The 16,686-nt window shown below is 40.1% G+C and overlaps 1 protein-coding gene across 1 annotated transcript; it reads right to left on the bottom strand.

Moving 5' to 3' along the window:
* Positions 1 to 1,243: 1,243 nt before the first annotated feature.
* Positions 1,244 to 2,179, bottom strand: LOC102275180 (olfactory receptor 5B12). Its single transcript, XM_005907382.2, has one exon. The coding sequence runs from the start codon at positions 2,177 to 2,179 to the stop codon at positions 1,244 to 1,246; it is 936 nt and encodes a 311-aa protein (XP_005907444.2).
* Positions 2,180 to 16,686: the final 14,507 nt, after the last annotated feature.

Below are 16,686 nucleotides of genomic sequence, written 5' to 3'. Positions count from 1 at the left end.
AATGGACAGTGGATTTTGTCAAATTCTTGGCTTGCATTTATTGAGATTATAATGTGATGAAATTTAAAAATGTTTTTCATTTAAAAAATTTTATTGGACTGTAGTTGATTTACAATGTTGTGTGAGTTTCAGGTATACAGCAAAGTGAATCAATTATACAAATATCTACTCTTTTTTAAGATTCTTTTCCCATATAGGCTACTGTGTGATTTTTAAACTTTTCTCTTGTTAATGTGCTGTCCCACATGGATTTCTGTATGATGAGCCACCCATGTGACCATGGAATAAATCAAACTTGTCATGCATGATGTTAAGTCTTCAAATTGCCTTAAAAGGTATCTTTATAAGTGTTATCATAACCCTGAATGATTCATAGTGTCCTAATATGCCAAAATTTAAAAGCCAGGATAGGTTATTCTTGGAGATTGGTAAGGACCAATCAGGTCAACCTCTAATTTGAGCCCAAATGCCAATCTATAATTTGGTGGCCTGAATGCCTACATGAAAGAGGGAGCATTAAAGGAGTACAAGATTGACCATCTGAAGATGGATTGAAGCCTTACTTTAAAATTAAAGACTATTTTTTTCAGTGAATTAAAATATGCCATTATTCTTATTTCTCTTACTCTGGTCTGATATTTTAAAATTGTCATATGACAATGCAACTTCTGCATAATGAGTTGATAAAGACAAGAATTGAGCTAATTAAAGATAACTATATAATGATGTTGATTATCACTGAAACAAGAACAGAAACAAAAATTAAGCAATAAATAAACCAATACCCAGACTATTTGACACCAAGTTTACATTTAAGAATGAATTATCAGATATCATAATCACTGCTTTAAATTATACTATGAAAATAGACTAATCCCATTCATCTTTGAACTCATTTTTCTGTCACTCATGGATGTGTGAGTTGCACCGGCTTGTTTAAATGATGTTTCTGTGGGCATGTATTTAAATATGCATTGAATAAAGTGAGACGGGATGATCATGAGAAATAATGAAATGTAACTAAGAAGAAACTATGCACTAAGACTTCTAGGTTCAAGGTTGATATTCCTAAGCTATTATTCCTGAGATATCCTGTTTTCACGCCATTTGTGTCATAGACTTGGTTAAGAACTTGAGAAAGTATATCAAAAATGTGCATAATGTTGGCCTATACTTCCCATAACTTGATCTGACCTGTATGAAACCACCTTATTGTTGTATCTATATAATTAAGATATGAATTTTATAGAAGACGTTGCTTTCCACACAGCCTGTGAAAGGCGCTCTTGACCTCTTTGTTCCGCAGACTATAGATCAGAGGATTCAGCATGGGGATGACTATGGCGTAGAACACAGACGCCATCTTGTCTGTGCTCATGGAATGGCGGGAGCCGGGCTGTAGGTACATGAAGGCGCCTGTCCCATAGAAGATGGAGATGGAAGTGAGGTGGGATGCACAGGTGGAAAAGGCCTTCTGATGTCCTTCAGATGAGTGCATCCTCAGAATGGTGACAAAGATAAACAGGTAAGAGATCAAGATGATCAGGACAGAAGAGATGATATTGAAGCTTGCCAAAATGAAAAACACAATCTCACTTCTCTTGTTGTCTGAGCATGAGAGAGCCAGGAGAGGAGTAGCATCACAGAAAAAGTGATCAATCACCCTGGATCTGCAGAAAGACAGACTGAATATGTTCCAAGTGTGCACAGAGGCCTCCAGAAAACTAAGAACATAGGACCCTATGACCATCGAGGCACACACCTTTGGTGTCATGATGTTGGTGTAATGGAGTGGTTGACACACCGCTGCATGACGGTCATAGGCCATTGAGGCCAAGAGAAAAGTTTCCATAATGAGAAAGACAGCAAAGAAGAAAAACTGAGCAGCACAAGCATGGTAGGAAATGACCTTGTCTCCCGTGAGGAATCCAGCCATCACTTTGGGAGTGACGGCTGTGGAGTAACCAAAGTCCATCAGGGAGAGCTGGCTGAGGAAGACGTACATGGGAGTGTGGAGACGAGAGTCCAGCAGGATCAGCGTGATCACCCCCAGGTTCCCAACCAGAGTGAGGAGGTAGATGAGCGTGAACACTAGAAAGAGTGGGATCTGCAGTTGTGGGTCATCAGTTATCCCGGCAAGAATGAACTCAGTCACCTCTGTACTGTTCTTTGGGGTCATTTGTACATTATGTGAGTGTCCTATAGCAATTAAAAAGAGAAAAGAAAAGGAACTGTTAAGTAACTGAGTTAGAACTATCATAGTGTCCAGTGTATGGATGTGGACTTGGACCATAAAGCAAGCTGAGTGCCAAAGAATTGATGCTTTTGAACTATGGTGTTGGAGAGGACTCTGGATCATCCCTTGGGCTGCAAGGAGATCCAACCAGTCCATCCTAAAGGCAATCAGTCCTGAATATTCATTGGAAGGACTGATGCTGAAACTGAAGCTCCAATACTTTGGACACCTGATGGGAAGAACTGACTCATTGGAAAAGACTCTGATGCTGGGAAGGATTGAAGGCAGGAGAAGAAGGGGACAACAGAAGATGAGATTGTTGGATGGCATCACTGACTCAGTGGGCATGAGGTTGAGCAAACTCTGGGAATTGGTGATAGACAGGGAAGCCTGGCATGCTGCAGTCCATGGGGTCACAAAGAGTCAGACATGACTGAGCAACTGAATTGAACTGAGCTGAATATTTTATATCAGGATTCTGTGAATTTCACTGGGCCTAATAACAAAACATCATTGTTAAATTGATAGGTTTCCTAAGTGGCTCAGTAGTAAAGAATCCACCTGCTATGCAGGAGATGCGGGTTCAATCCCTAGGCTAAGAAGATCCCCTGAAGAAGGAAATTGCAACCCAGGGAAATCTCATGGACAGAGGAGCCTGGAGGGCTACACTCCACGGAGTTGCAAAGAATCTGTTATGAGTTAGAGACTAAATAGTAACAACAACAGGAAAACAGACTATTCTAGCTTAAAAGATTTTGTAGATAATACAACCCAATCTTCTACCCTAGTAAATGATAACATTTAAGTTCAGAAATAGAGGTCACTTATGAAAAATTACAGGATTTTTACTAAATGAGATATGTTGGCATCACAAGTCAGACTTTAAAAACTGATACAGAATATTCATGTAACAAAATAGGTTACTGCAATTTACTTCATTTCACTACAATTGTATCAAGGGGAATATACTTGATCTAACAACAGAAGTTTTAATATATCATGTTCTAAGCTCCTTATTGCAAAATTCAGACTTATATTGAAGAAAGTAGGAAAACCACTAGATGATTCATGTATGCCCTAAATCAAATCCCTTACGAATATACAGTGGAAGTTACAAACAGATTCATGGGCTTAGATCTAATAGACTGAGTGCCTGAAGAACTATGGGCAGAGGTTCATGACATTATATACGAGGCAGTGATCAAGATCATCCCCAAGAAAAACAAATGCAAAAAGGCAAAATGGTTGTGGGCCTTAAGAAGCATCACTACGAACAAAAGTAGTGGAGGTGTTGAAATTCCTGCTGAGCTATTTCAAATCCTAAAAGATGATGCTGTGAAAGTGCTACACTCAATATGCCAGCAAATTTTGAAAACTCAGCAGTGGCCACAGGACTGGAAAAGGTCAGTTTTCATTCCAATCTCAAAGAAAGGCAATGTCAAAGAATGTTCAAACTACCACGCAATTGTACTCATCTCACATGCTAGTAAAGTAATGCTCAAAATTCTCCAAGCCAGGCTTCAGCAATATGTGAACCGTGAACTCCTGATGTTCAAGCTGGTTTTAGAAAAGGCAGAGGAACTAGAGATCAAATTGCCAACATCCATTGGATTATAGAAACAGCAAGAGAGTTTCAGAAAAACATCTATTTTTGCTTTATTGACTATGCCAAAGCCTTTGACTGTGTGAATCACAACAAACTGTGGAACATTCTTAAAGAAATGGGAATACCAGACCATCTTACCTGCCTCCTGAGAAATCTGTATACAGGTCAACAAGCAACAGTTAGAACCAAACAAGGAACAACAGACTGGTTCCAAATTGGTAAAGGAGTACATCAAAGCTGTATATTGTTATTCTGCTTATTTAACTTATATGCAGAGTAAATCATGAGAAATGCTGGGCTGAATGAAGTACAAACTAGAATCAAGATTTCTGGGAGAAATTATCAATAACCTCAGATATGCAGATGACACCACCCTTATGGCACAAAGTGTAGAGGAACTAAAGATCCTCCTGATGAAAGTGAAAGAGGAGAGTGAAAAAGGTGGCTTAAAACTCAACATTCAGAAAACTAAGATCATGGCATCTGGTCCCATCACTTCATGACAAATAGATGGAGAAACAGTGGAAACTGACAGATTTTATTTTGGGGGGCTCCAAAATCACTGCAGATGGTGACTGCAGCCATGAAATTAAAAGATGGTTGCTCCTTGGAAGAAAAGCTATGACCAACCTAGACAGCATATTGAAAAGCAGAGACATTACTTTGCCAACAAAGGTCCATCTAGTCAAAGCTATGGTTTTTCCATTAGTCATGTATAGATGTGACATTTGAACTATAAAGAAAGGTGAGTGCTGAAGAATTGATGCTTTTGAACTGTGGTGCTGGAGATGACTCTTGAGTGTCCCTTGGACTGCAAGGAGATCAAACTGGTCAATCCAAAAGGAAATCAACCTTAAATACTCTTTGGAAGGACTGATGCTGAAGCTGAAACTCCAATACTTTGGCCACCTGATGTGCAGACCTGACTCATTGGAAAAGACCCTGATGCTGGGAAAGATTGAAGGCAGGAGGAGAAGGGAACGACAGAGGATGAGAGGTTGGATGGCATCACTGACTCAATGGACTTGAGTTTGAGAAAGTCCAGGAGTTGGTGATGGACAGGGAGGCCTGGCGTGCTGCAGTCCATGGAGCGACTGAACTGAACTGATTCTTCAATAGCCTCAGAGGATAATAGGAAACATGTTCAGTTGCTCAGTCATTTCCAACTCTTTTGACCCCATGGCCTTAACCTGCCAGGCTCCTCTGTCTATAGGATCTCCCCGGCAAGAATACCGGAGAGGGTAGCCATTCTCTTCTTCAGGAGATCTTCCAGACCAAGAAATCAAACCTGGGCCTCCTGTATTTTGGGCAGATTCTTTACCATCTGAGCCAGATCTCTAGGTCAATAAGATACACAGAATGTATAATTCCAACACAAAGGGCTACTGTAGAAAATCCTGTAGAAAGAATAAAGACATCCAGAGAATAAACATTAAAAGTGTGATTCCAAGCTAGAGACATCTGGATGCACAATCCTGCTCCATCCTGTACTAGATGACTGACTTTGGGTATTGCTCAATATCATTTGTCCATCAGTTTTTCCTTGAACTCATTATCAAACTGGAGTGACAATGCAAACTGGCATGGTAGGCTTTTACACACTATGACTAGGACAGAGTTATTTGTTTCTGTATTGATTAAAGGAGTGGATGTTATAATCGAGAAATTGCAGATAACTGTAAATCAAACATCCTATATCCTCACTCACTCCATTTGCTTCTGCTCCAGATCGCTTCCACTGTCATATTCCATTTATGCCTCCCTCTAATTTTCACACAATATTTCTCCTCTACTCAGATAGTGGTGGGCACAGCTATACTGAGTATGAATTAATTTATTCTTCTGAGTCATCCTGTGTATTAGCTAAGGTTTCTGAGCCTCAGCTTCTCCATATCTAAAGTGGATACAACAATATTTCATGGCATGTAGTAGGATTCAATCAATGCAGATAATCTTACAGTTAGAAGATAGTGATGGAATCTATCAAGGGACTTAATATGTTCAGTTGCTCAGTCATTTCCAACTCTTTTGACCCCATGGCCTTAGCCTGCCAGGCTCCTCTGTCTATGGGATCTCCCCAGCAAGAATACTGGAGTGGGTAGATGTATTCCAGTGGAGTGGAATTATACATTCTATGTATCTTATTGACCCAGGGCTCTGGCTCAGATGGTAATACGTAAGGTCCGAGGTTAAGGAAAGCTCTCATGTTGAGAATGAAATGTGGGATGCTATAATTTCACCCAATTCATATTCTCTGCATTTCATCTCATTAACCTATGCAATAGATGATGGTGTGGAGCAAGGTGGTAGGGAGAAAGGCAAGGAGACATTACCAAACTCTAGATATATTTCTATAAAGTAGAGCTTGCTGGAGTTTAGAGAGGATATTAGAGAAAGAGGGAAAAATGATTTCATTTGTTTGTATGAATCGTGAAGGGAATGGAGTAGAAGAAGCAGATGTTTGAGGAAGAGCAAGAATGATGATTTCAGATTAGTCATGGTGAGTTGGAGATTCTTCTTGGCCATCTAACTTAGAAGGGCTGCATAAACAATTGGACTGGTTGCATCAGAATTTATTAATTCTAATTATATTGGCTATTTGCTACTTGTTTAACCTTCATATATCATATTAAATCCACACATCTAACTCAGACCATTAAAGGAAAGAGTTTAGAGAAAAAAATCAGAGTATGATAATGTTACAAATTTAAGAACATGGAACAATAAAGCATTAAGAGGAAAGTGAGAATGAAAATTGTCACCACAGAGATGGCTGCAAGGAAGCCCTGCCCCAGGACACAGATTTCAGGTGGACTAGTTGGTAAAGAGAAGGCAATGGCACCCCACTCCAGTACTCTTGCCTGGAAAATCCCATGGAGGGAGGAGCCTGGTAGGCTCCAGTCCATGGGGTCGCTAGGAGTCAGGCATGACTGAGCGACTTCACTTTCACTTTTCACTTTCATGCATTGGAGAAGGAAATGGCAACCCACTCCAGTGTTCTTGCCTGGAGAATCCCAGGGACAGAGGAGCCTGTTGGGCTGCCATCTATGGGGTCACACAGAGTCGGACACGACTGACGTGACTTAGCAGCAGTTGGTAAAGGGAGCGTCCAGATATCCTGGTTATGCTGATAAATGTAAATCCTTCTGTAAATTCCAGAAGGAACAGTAGAGTGATTTCAGGATTTGGGCAGGAGTGGCTGCTGGGTTTAGAAAGAGGGATATGAAGAGATGTGGACATTATTTAACAGGAGTTTAGGGCTGACTTGAATTCCTCAGCTTGGTGAATGACACACCAGTAAAGAGAATCAGGAGATTAGTCCTCAGGTCTAATCTCTAGATTAGATGGTTTAGAGGGTGGCAACCAGGCTAGGAGGTTGTGGGGGGAAGGGGAGGGTGAAAGTCTTGACAGGAGCCTCCAGCTGTCCACTCCATCTTTACTCCTGCTGCTGGTGGTAGGGGGGCCACTGGGAGGCATTATCATTCAGAGAAGACACCCTCTTGGTTCCTACTTACCTTAATCAATACTCATATTAGATGTCCCCCAAATCTGGGGGTGGGGGTAGAATGTACTGAAAGCATTTTATTTTATTTTATTTTTTTTACCATCTTTCTTCTCAACAAAATGAAGAAGGGAGTCTTAATCCTGCACTTTCCTACAGGGGAGAAAAAATAGTTTCAAGCACATTCCTGTGTTGATATTAATCTACTGAAAAGGTAGAATTATAAAATGTCTTTAAATCACGTGTTGACATTTTAGCAATCCTTTTTACATTTTTTTGTTTGATTGGGCCATCACATATTGGATATTCAGGACATAGTTTAAAAGGGTACAAGATGTTCTGTGCCCTTAGTACAATTCAAATTTGTTCTTCAAAGAATAACATGAGTTTCAAAGCTTCCATGAAGTCTTCAAAAACTCCTTTCTAAAACTGCTGCGGCTGCTGCTAAGTCACTTCAGTCGTGTCCAGCTCTGTGCGACCCCATAGACGGCAGCCTACCAGGCTCCTCCCGACCCTGGGATTCTCCAGGCAAGAACACTGGAGGGGGTTGCCATTTCCTTCTCCAATGCATGAAAGTGAGAAGTGAAAGAGAAGTCGCTCAGTCGTGTCCAACTCTTTCTGACCCCATGGACTGCAGCCTACCAGGCTCCTCCATCCATGAGATTTTCCAGGCAAGAGTACTGGAGTGGGGTGCCACTGCCTTCTCCGCTAAACACTGCCATTCTGTTATAACCTATGGAGCACCATTGGTCACTTTGTTACTTATAATAATTTGTTTTGTCTTAATCTAAGCTGTATCTCATATATAGGACTTCAATACTATATAAGCAGATGTACAAACTTAAATAATGAACTATGGTAGCTAGAAATGACTGAGCACTTTCTATGTTCAGGGAACCTCATGCATGCTATACCTCCATTGATTTATCACCCAACCATGTGAGATATTATTCCCATTTAACATATGGGGAAACTGAAGCTTGCTGACAAGGAGTTACATAACGAAGTCCATTAAACCATCTAATAGCAGAGCTGGTATTTGAAATAACATCATTTTGAATCAAAGCTTGAGATTTTGAACACTAAGAAATATTTTCCTTATATTTTATATGTAATCTCTTACCCCAGCCCTGGGCACAGAAATGTTAATCATTATATTGGCCTATTCATGAATGAATAAAGAATGCTGAGCTCCAAAGAATTGATGCTTTTGAACTGTGGTGTTGGAGAAGACTCTTGAGAGTCCCTTGGACTGCAAAGAGATCCAAGCAGTCCATCCTAAAGGAGATCAGTCCTGTGTGTTCATTGGAAGGACTGATGTTGAAGCTGAAACTCCAATACTTTGGCAAACTGATGGGAAGAGCTGACTCATTGGAAAAGACCCTGATACTGGGGAAGATTGAGGGCAGGAGGAGAAGGGGATGACAGAGGATGAGATGGTTGGATGGCATCACTGACTCAATGGACATGAGTTTGCATAGGCTCTGGGAATTGATGATAGACAGGGAAGCCTGGCATGCTGCAGTCCATGGGGTTGCAAAGAGTCAGACACGACTGAGCGACTGCACTGAACTGAGCTGATTCATGAATGACTAATTTATTGAGTGTGTTGTTCACAAGTAAAGTGGAGAAATAAAGAGCATGGACTTTTGGAATCAAATATACAATTAGCTGTTGGGAATTTAGCTAATGTACTATCTTTCTGAATCCAAGTTGAGTGACAAGGACTATATCCACATGTTTACAATCAAATTCCTTTCCCCTCTATCAAGAAAGAAAAGGAAAGTAAAGAATACTTCTACATATGTTTGAAAGTTACATAAGTTTTGAGTAACACTAATTAATAAGCCACATAAAATGCTAGAATTTGTTCAGTAATTCACCCAACATTCATCTTTCTTCAGCTACCAAGTCCTTACAATACATGAGGTCTAGAATGACATAAAGGACATATTCCCTGGTCAGAAAGTATAGAAGACCAAGAGAAACATATAAAATGTTGCTTATTTCAGATATTCCTATTTTTTTATTCCCAAGCAGAGAGCATTGCTTTTGTCCTTCAAGCTAGTGGGATGGTACCATGGTCTCATTTATTTATGCTATAGTTCACTAGCCAGTGGATCTAATAATTAATCAATCTAGGTGCCTAATACAAGCAAATATTCAGAATAAAAACTAAAGTCCAGGCTCCCTCATTCCCATAAATTCTTCATTCTGATGTGATTTTTACACCTCTCCTTTCAGTGCATTTTTATAGTTGGTCACTTAGCCTGGGTCCCCTTATCTTATTCTCTCTATTCCTTCTCTTTTTCATTAATGTTGTTAAGTATTCTCCAAATTATAATAAAATTTCAAATTGTGATCCAATTTGATACTTTTAAAGAATTTGGGATTAGCCAGCATAACTAACATTACTCTGTGTGACCCCATAGATGGCAGCCCACCAGGCTCCCCCATCCCTGGGATTCTCCAGGCAAGAACACTGGAGTAGGTTGCCATCTCCTTCTCCAATGCATGAAAGTGAAAAGTGAAAGGGAAGTCACTCAGTCGTGTCCAACTCTTCCTGACCCCATGGACTGCAGCCCACCAGGCTCCTCTGTCCATGGGATTCTCCAGGCAAGAGTACTGGAGTGGGGTGCCATCGCCTTCTCTGATAGCTAACACTACCATACTCCAAAAGAGGAAGCTAAAATTGAGAAAGGGTTAACAATTTGTCCAAGGTCTGCAAGCTCATATATGGCAAAGCAGGGACTCAGGAACCTCTTGTTCCTTTTATGTATTTATTTTTTTACAAGATAAATGCATATCCTCCTTAAGAAATCCCATGGTATTTGTGACTCAGTCTGTCATTAAATATCACAAGCATATAGTGACAGTCAAAACATTCAGTATTCAGTTATGCATAAATCAAGAGGGAAATGGGTACCTTAATATATTTTCCTGGTTACCTCTGGCCCTGAGAATTTATACAGATTGTAGATTTGATCAGAGGCTTACCTGGCTCCTGAACAATGAATAAGAAAATTCATTGATTTCACATATGAGACTCAAATCAGAAATTCAATTCATAAACGATGAGAAACATTCAATTGAGATGTTCTTCTTAGCCTTTGATCAAAGGGGAAAAGTTCTTCAGAGCCAAGAGAGAATGAGAAAAAAAAAAGCAATGCCACAGAAGTAGCTAACATGACTGTACAGTAAGAGTTGCTGATCTGTCTCCTCAGATAAGTCACCTAATTGCTTTAAGTCACTATATGTTCATTTATAAAACGGAGATATTAGAAGGACAGCCCCAAACAGCACCCTCACTGAAAGACTACAGCTGGCATGAGAACAGAAGAGAATCCTTATAGTGTCTTGAAAATGGTGATCATCACAATCAAAGTCATGAGCATTTGCAGGTATTTGCCCTGGTCATTACTGAAGGATCCCAGTTTGGAGAGATCTCACTCCGGGGAGATGCCATACAAGGTAATAGACACCATTGACAATCAGTTGAGTGAATGAATGGTCAAGGAACTCTGGCACTTGGTCTTTTACATATAAAGCCAAATGTGCTTGGGAACTGAAAGAGAGAGTTATACACCCATGGAGCTCTCAGGGGACAAAGCTCCCATGAGAGCAACAATAGGTCCTTATCTCAGACTACTGGACAGAAAGTGATGAATGTTTGCATAGGAATCCGATTCTGCTTGCTGGGGGAGACCGTGAGTGTATTAACATAGCTTGAATTAATTCTCTTTGATGATGCTAAAATCAAGTTACACAATACTTCTAGGGCTGCATATTGGCATAAACATGGAATAACAGGTACAGAAGTCTGTTATTAAGCCAAATGGATTTCAGACAGAATTGCATGCCTTAATTCATTTCAAACATTTGCACCATTGACAAAACTTATTCATTCATTCATTCAATTGTGTATTGGTCCCAGATGAGTTTAGGCATAGTCCTGACCATGGATGTAAATATCCATGCAAAACAACCATGTTCATAGTTTCACGTGCTCAGGTTAATAGGAGAAGACAAGCATTAAGCAAACTCACAAATAAGGATATAAAATAATAATTAGAACAAGGTGCCCACATGAGAATGAATAATGAAAATCTACTTTTGAAAATCTTCATTTATTTGACTGTTTCAGATCTTAGTTGGTCCGTGAGATCTTCGTTGCACGAGGCAGGATTTTTCGTTGTGTCAAGAGGGCTCAGTTTCTCCTCTGCATGTGGGCTCTTAGTTCCCAGACCAGGGATTGAATCTGTTGCCTAAATTGCAAGGCAGTTGCAAGGTAGATTTTTAACCACTGACTACTACAGGGAAGCCCCATAAAAACACGCTTTCAATGACAGGCAGAAGGTTTTCTCAGAGAATCAACACCTCAGCCAATGCATGAAGGATGAATAGACATAGTAAGCGTGAATGACAGTTGCTCAGTCGTGGCTGATTCTTTGCAACCATGGACTGTAGCCCACCAGGCTCCTCTGTCCATGCAGTTCTCCAGGCAAGAATTCTGGAGTGGGTTGCCATTTCCTTCTCCACAGCATAGGAAGGATTGCCCAAACAAAGTGAAAAGGTACAGTGTCTTCAAGTTGTCAAGGAAGTTGGCAGAATCTAAAGAAGCCAGAGGGACTGCAGCACAGTTAGCAAGACTTGTTCCTGGAAAGTTTGTTTTCAGTGTCCTTTCCAGAACAAAATTCATAAACAAATACAATCAAACAAAAATGCCCATCCCAAACACCAAAATTATCAGGAGGAATGATTGGTGTGGACCATAGGACCAGCGTGGACAACTGGTTAGTATAACTCAAATCCTGTCCTGCATGAAGCAAAAACCACTGGGACTGATGATCAGGTTCAGACTGGAGTACATTTTATTCCCACTGATTTGGAAACATGCATCATTGTGTGCCAAGCTGTAACCTATTTCTCAAGGAGAATCCATCATACCTAAAATCTATTTCTTACAGCCTATCAGTTTGAAAAGCCTCAGTGCAGTAATTCCTAGAATTTTCCTTGTGATATTGTATTGCATGGAAAAATCAGTTCTGATTCTGTTTCTTTGACTTGCTTTTAGTTGCTTTTGTCACTAAAATCATACACAATGGCCCGCCCCAGAGAATCCTGCCCCTCTGCCTAACTTTTGATCTGAAGAGCCTTTGTTCAGACCCTTGTCCATCTGGAGATGTCAGGAAGGAAGAAATTAACACATCCCCTGCCTGAGGCTTGCCACCCTTGGATATACTTGCAAGATTAATGGACTTTTTACTTTGTTTCCTGATCCACAAAAGAACCTGGCATCCAGACCCCATAAAATGGATATTTTGAGACATTAGTCTGTATCTTCTCAGTCACCCAACCCTCTCTGATTCATTGGCCTGTAATTTATTCTCTCCAATTCATGCATCTAACAGAGCAAGCTTAGACTTGGTAACAATTTGAGTAACTCATGTCTACACTACGGAGGCATGACTGAATGGAATTCTCATACACCAGAGTACTGAGACCATCTTAGACGACCAGTGTCTGTTGTTTACTGTTCTCATCCTGGAAGAAACAGCTGCTACACTTATTATTAGAAATGCATTAGAATCTTTTTCTAAGTCCATGGTTGGGCAACATCTATATAGTGTGAGAGAGATGAGCATATAAAGTTCAGGCAGACATATAAATACCAGATTCCCCATTTTTTACTATGAAACTCTAAACATGTGTAACATAGGCATGGTACTACTGCACGCATCACTGTATCACAATATCCTTGGAAGGCAATTTTTATATATAATCTCATTATATGGCCTAAAGTGATAATCACTCAAAAATAATATTATTGCTTATATTCTTTTATTAAGTCTCCCTTAAGAACACACAAATATTAAATCCTTTTTTCCCAGAAAACACAGAAGCTTATGCTTTAAATTGGAATATAGAACATGCATACAAATTATGCTACAAATAGAAAGTGATGATTATGGTCAGAAAATTACAAGTCAGTTGCTATTAGCATTTAGAATGACTGCAATGTTGTCCTCATTAATAGTATAATATATATATATGTACACCTGATGAGAAGAGTTGACTCATTGGAAAAGACTCTGATGCTGGGAGGGATTGGGGGCAGGAGGAGAAGGGGACAACAGAGGATGAGATGGCTGGATGGCATCACTAACTCGATGGATGTGAGTCTGGGTGAACTCCGGGAGTTGGTGATGGACAGGAAGGCCTGGCGTGCTGTGATTCATGGGGTCGCAAAGAGTCGGACATGACTGAGTGACTGATCTGATCTGATCTGATCTGATATATGTTGAAGGAGGAATTAGAACAGGCACCATCTTGAAAGCAGGACTCCATCTTGGGCCGGAATGTGGACTTAGAGCTATATGCCCAATATCTATGGAAATGACAAACCAACTGGAAAACCAGGCCCCCGGAAGGAAGAGCCCCAGGGCTCTCCATCACCTAAAAGAATACCCTAATTATCTGTGTAATCAAATAGAATCATACATTCTATTATGCTTATTTGGGTATGACCACAGGCCTATTGATAATTGTCCAGTGTTAACTACCTAAGCTTAAGGCATATGAATCACTGGTTAACTTTGATTGTATCTTTCTTTTTCCTTTGTTCAAAGTAGTTTCAGGGAACCTTATACACTTAGGGTATATAAGGTTTTCACAAAAACTGGTTGGGGTCCTTGGCTAAGAGGATACTCTGCCTTGGGCCTGCCGGTGAAATAAACTGCACTCCACTATCTGCATTGTCCTTCTGAGTGAGTTTGTTTCCTGGAACATGTGGCTACAACAATATGTGTGTTCACATATATATTATGTGGGCTCCCTGGTGTCTCAGCTGGTAAAAAAGTCCGCCTGCAATGCAGGAGACCTGGATTCGATCCCTGGGTTGGGAGGATCCCCTTGAGAAAGGAAAGACTACTCACTCCAGTATTTTGGCCTGGAGAATTAATGGACTGTATAGTCCATGGGATCACAAAGAGTCAGACACAGCTGAGTGACTGTCACTTTAACTTTAACTTATATATAATGTAGATTATGTTATTTGCATAACATATATATGACTGCTGAGCATATATTATATGTCAGGCTAAATAATACAGTACTCACAAAAACCCCATATAGACATTATTATTATCTTTTAAAAATAAGAAAAAAAGACACATTTTAGAAGTTAAGTAACTTCCAAAGAACACACAGCAGGTACATGTGAGAAATCAAGCTATAGAAGTCCTATGTATGACATTTAAACTTTATGCTCTTCTCCACGGAGAAGGCAATGGCACCCCACTCCAGTACTCTTGCCTGGAAAATCCCATGGATGGAGGAGCCTGGTGGGCTGCAGTCCATGGGGTCGCTGAGGGTCAGACACAACTGAGCGACTTCACTTTCACTTTTCACTTTCATGCATTGGAGAAGGAAATGGCAACCCACTCCAGTGTTCTTGCCTGGAGAATCCCAGGGACGGGGGAGCCTGGTGGGCTGCCGTCTCTGGGGTCGCATAGAGTCAGACACGACTGAAGTGACTTAGCAGCAGCAGCAGCAGCAGCTCTTCTCCTAGGAACGGTGTTCATACACAGTGCAGAACAATGGGTATATGGTAGAAGTGGATCACAGTGAGACTGTTTGTCTTGAAAATTGATCCATGGGCATCTATTTCTTCAACATGGTAATATTTTTTCAAATATTCATAATATGCTGTGTAACACTTTCATGGGTATTTACTTATCTGTGATTCTAAAGTTAAGTTTAGATTTGACAAATCCAATGTTTTCCCAACTTTATTTAATTCTGGACCTACTTGTAAAGGAACTCCGATAAATTTTATATAGCATAGTGAAAGTGAAGTTGCTCAGTCGTGTCCGACTCTTTGCCACCCCATGGACTGTAGCCTCCCATGCTTCTCTGTGCATGGGATTTTCCAGGCAAGAGTACTAGAGTGGGTTGCCATTTCCTTCTCCAGAGTATCTTCCTGACCAAGGGATCGAACCTGGGTCTCCTGCATTGTAGGCAGACGCTTTACCATCTGAGCCACCAGGGAATTTATATAGCATATGTTTGAGAATAAATGTAGCAATGTAATTCAAAATACTCCTGAGTTCCTCAGATTCATCATGATATTTTCATTTAATGAAAGTCAAAAAGTAAATATGAAAAGCAACCAGAGAAGAAAACTAACTTATTTTGGTAAGAGCTACAGTGAGACTGAATGCAGATTTCTCAACATAAGCAATCAATTCAGGGTTCAGTGGAATGATCTAATTGCCTGTATATCTATCCTGACAGAAATACTAAAGGAGGTTCTTCTAGGAAAAAGTTCCAAAATGAAAAAAAGAGAAAGTTAGAAATAATAGTGGAAAAACTATGTCAATAGCACAAATAAATATATTGTGTTTTAAATATTGTTTAAAAATCTTCTAAAGTTTTAATTGTATGTAAAGTTAAAATATTTGACAATAAGAGCAAAAGGAGTAGGAATCAATCAGAATTAAACTGCTATATAATGAAGAAAAATAAATATTAAGGTATAATGTAATAAGTGAAAGATGAAAATTGCAATTAGTTCAGTCACTCAGTCATGTCCGACTCTTTGCGACTCCATGAATCGCAGCACACCAGACCTCCCTGTCCATCACCAACTCCCGGAGTTTACTCAGACTCATGTCCATCGAGTCAGTGATGCCATCCAGCCACCTCATCCTCTGTCGTCCCCTTCTTCTCCTGCCCCCAAGCCCTCCCAGCATCAGGGTCTTTTCCAATGAGTCAACTCTTCACATGAGGTGGCCAAAGTACTGGAGTTTCAGCTTCAGCATCGTTCCTTCCAAAGAACACCCAGGGCTGATCTCCTTTGGCATCACCAACTCCATGGACGTGAGTTTGAGTGAACTCTGGGAGTTGGTAATGGACAGGGAGGCCTGGCGTGCTGTGATTCATGGGGTTGCAAAGAGTTGGACATGACTGAGCGACTGAACTGACTGATTATGTTGGTGTGAGTTTGCCATAAAATGCCTTTACACATTGAGATATGTTCCCTTTATACCCACTTTAATGATAATTTTATATCATGAGAGGACAATGAATTTTGTCAAATGCTTTTTTGACATTGCTACACTACCCAAAGAAATCCACATATTTAATGCAATTACTTTCAAAATATGCATGACATTTGCATCCATGATACTGTCATGTGGTTTTTGTATTTCCTTTTGATAATGTGGTTTACCACATTGATTGATTTCTGGATGGTGAACAATTCATGTGAAATAAATGAAATAAATCTTATCTGATCATGATGTTAAATCTTTAGATTTCTTTAAAAAATATCTTCGTAAT

The sequence above is a fragment of the Bos mutus genome, chromosome 15 (assembly GCF_027580195.1).
Source record: "Bos mutus isolate GX-2022 chromosome 15, NWIPB_WYAK_1.1, whole genome shotgun sequence".
Classification (NCBI taxonomy): Eukaryota; Metazoa; Chordata; class Mammalia; order Artiodactyla; family Bovidae; genus Bos; species Bos mutus.
The sequence above is the reverse complement of the archived record's forward strand: the minus strand, read 5'-3'. Positions and strand labels throughout refer to the sequence as shown.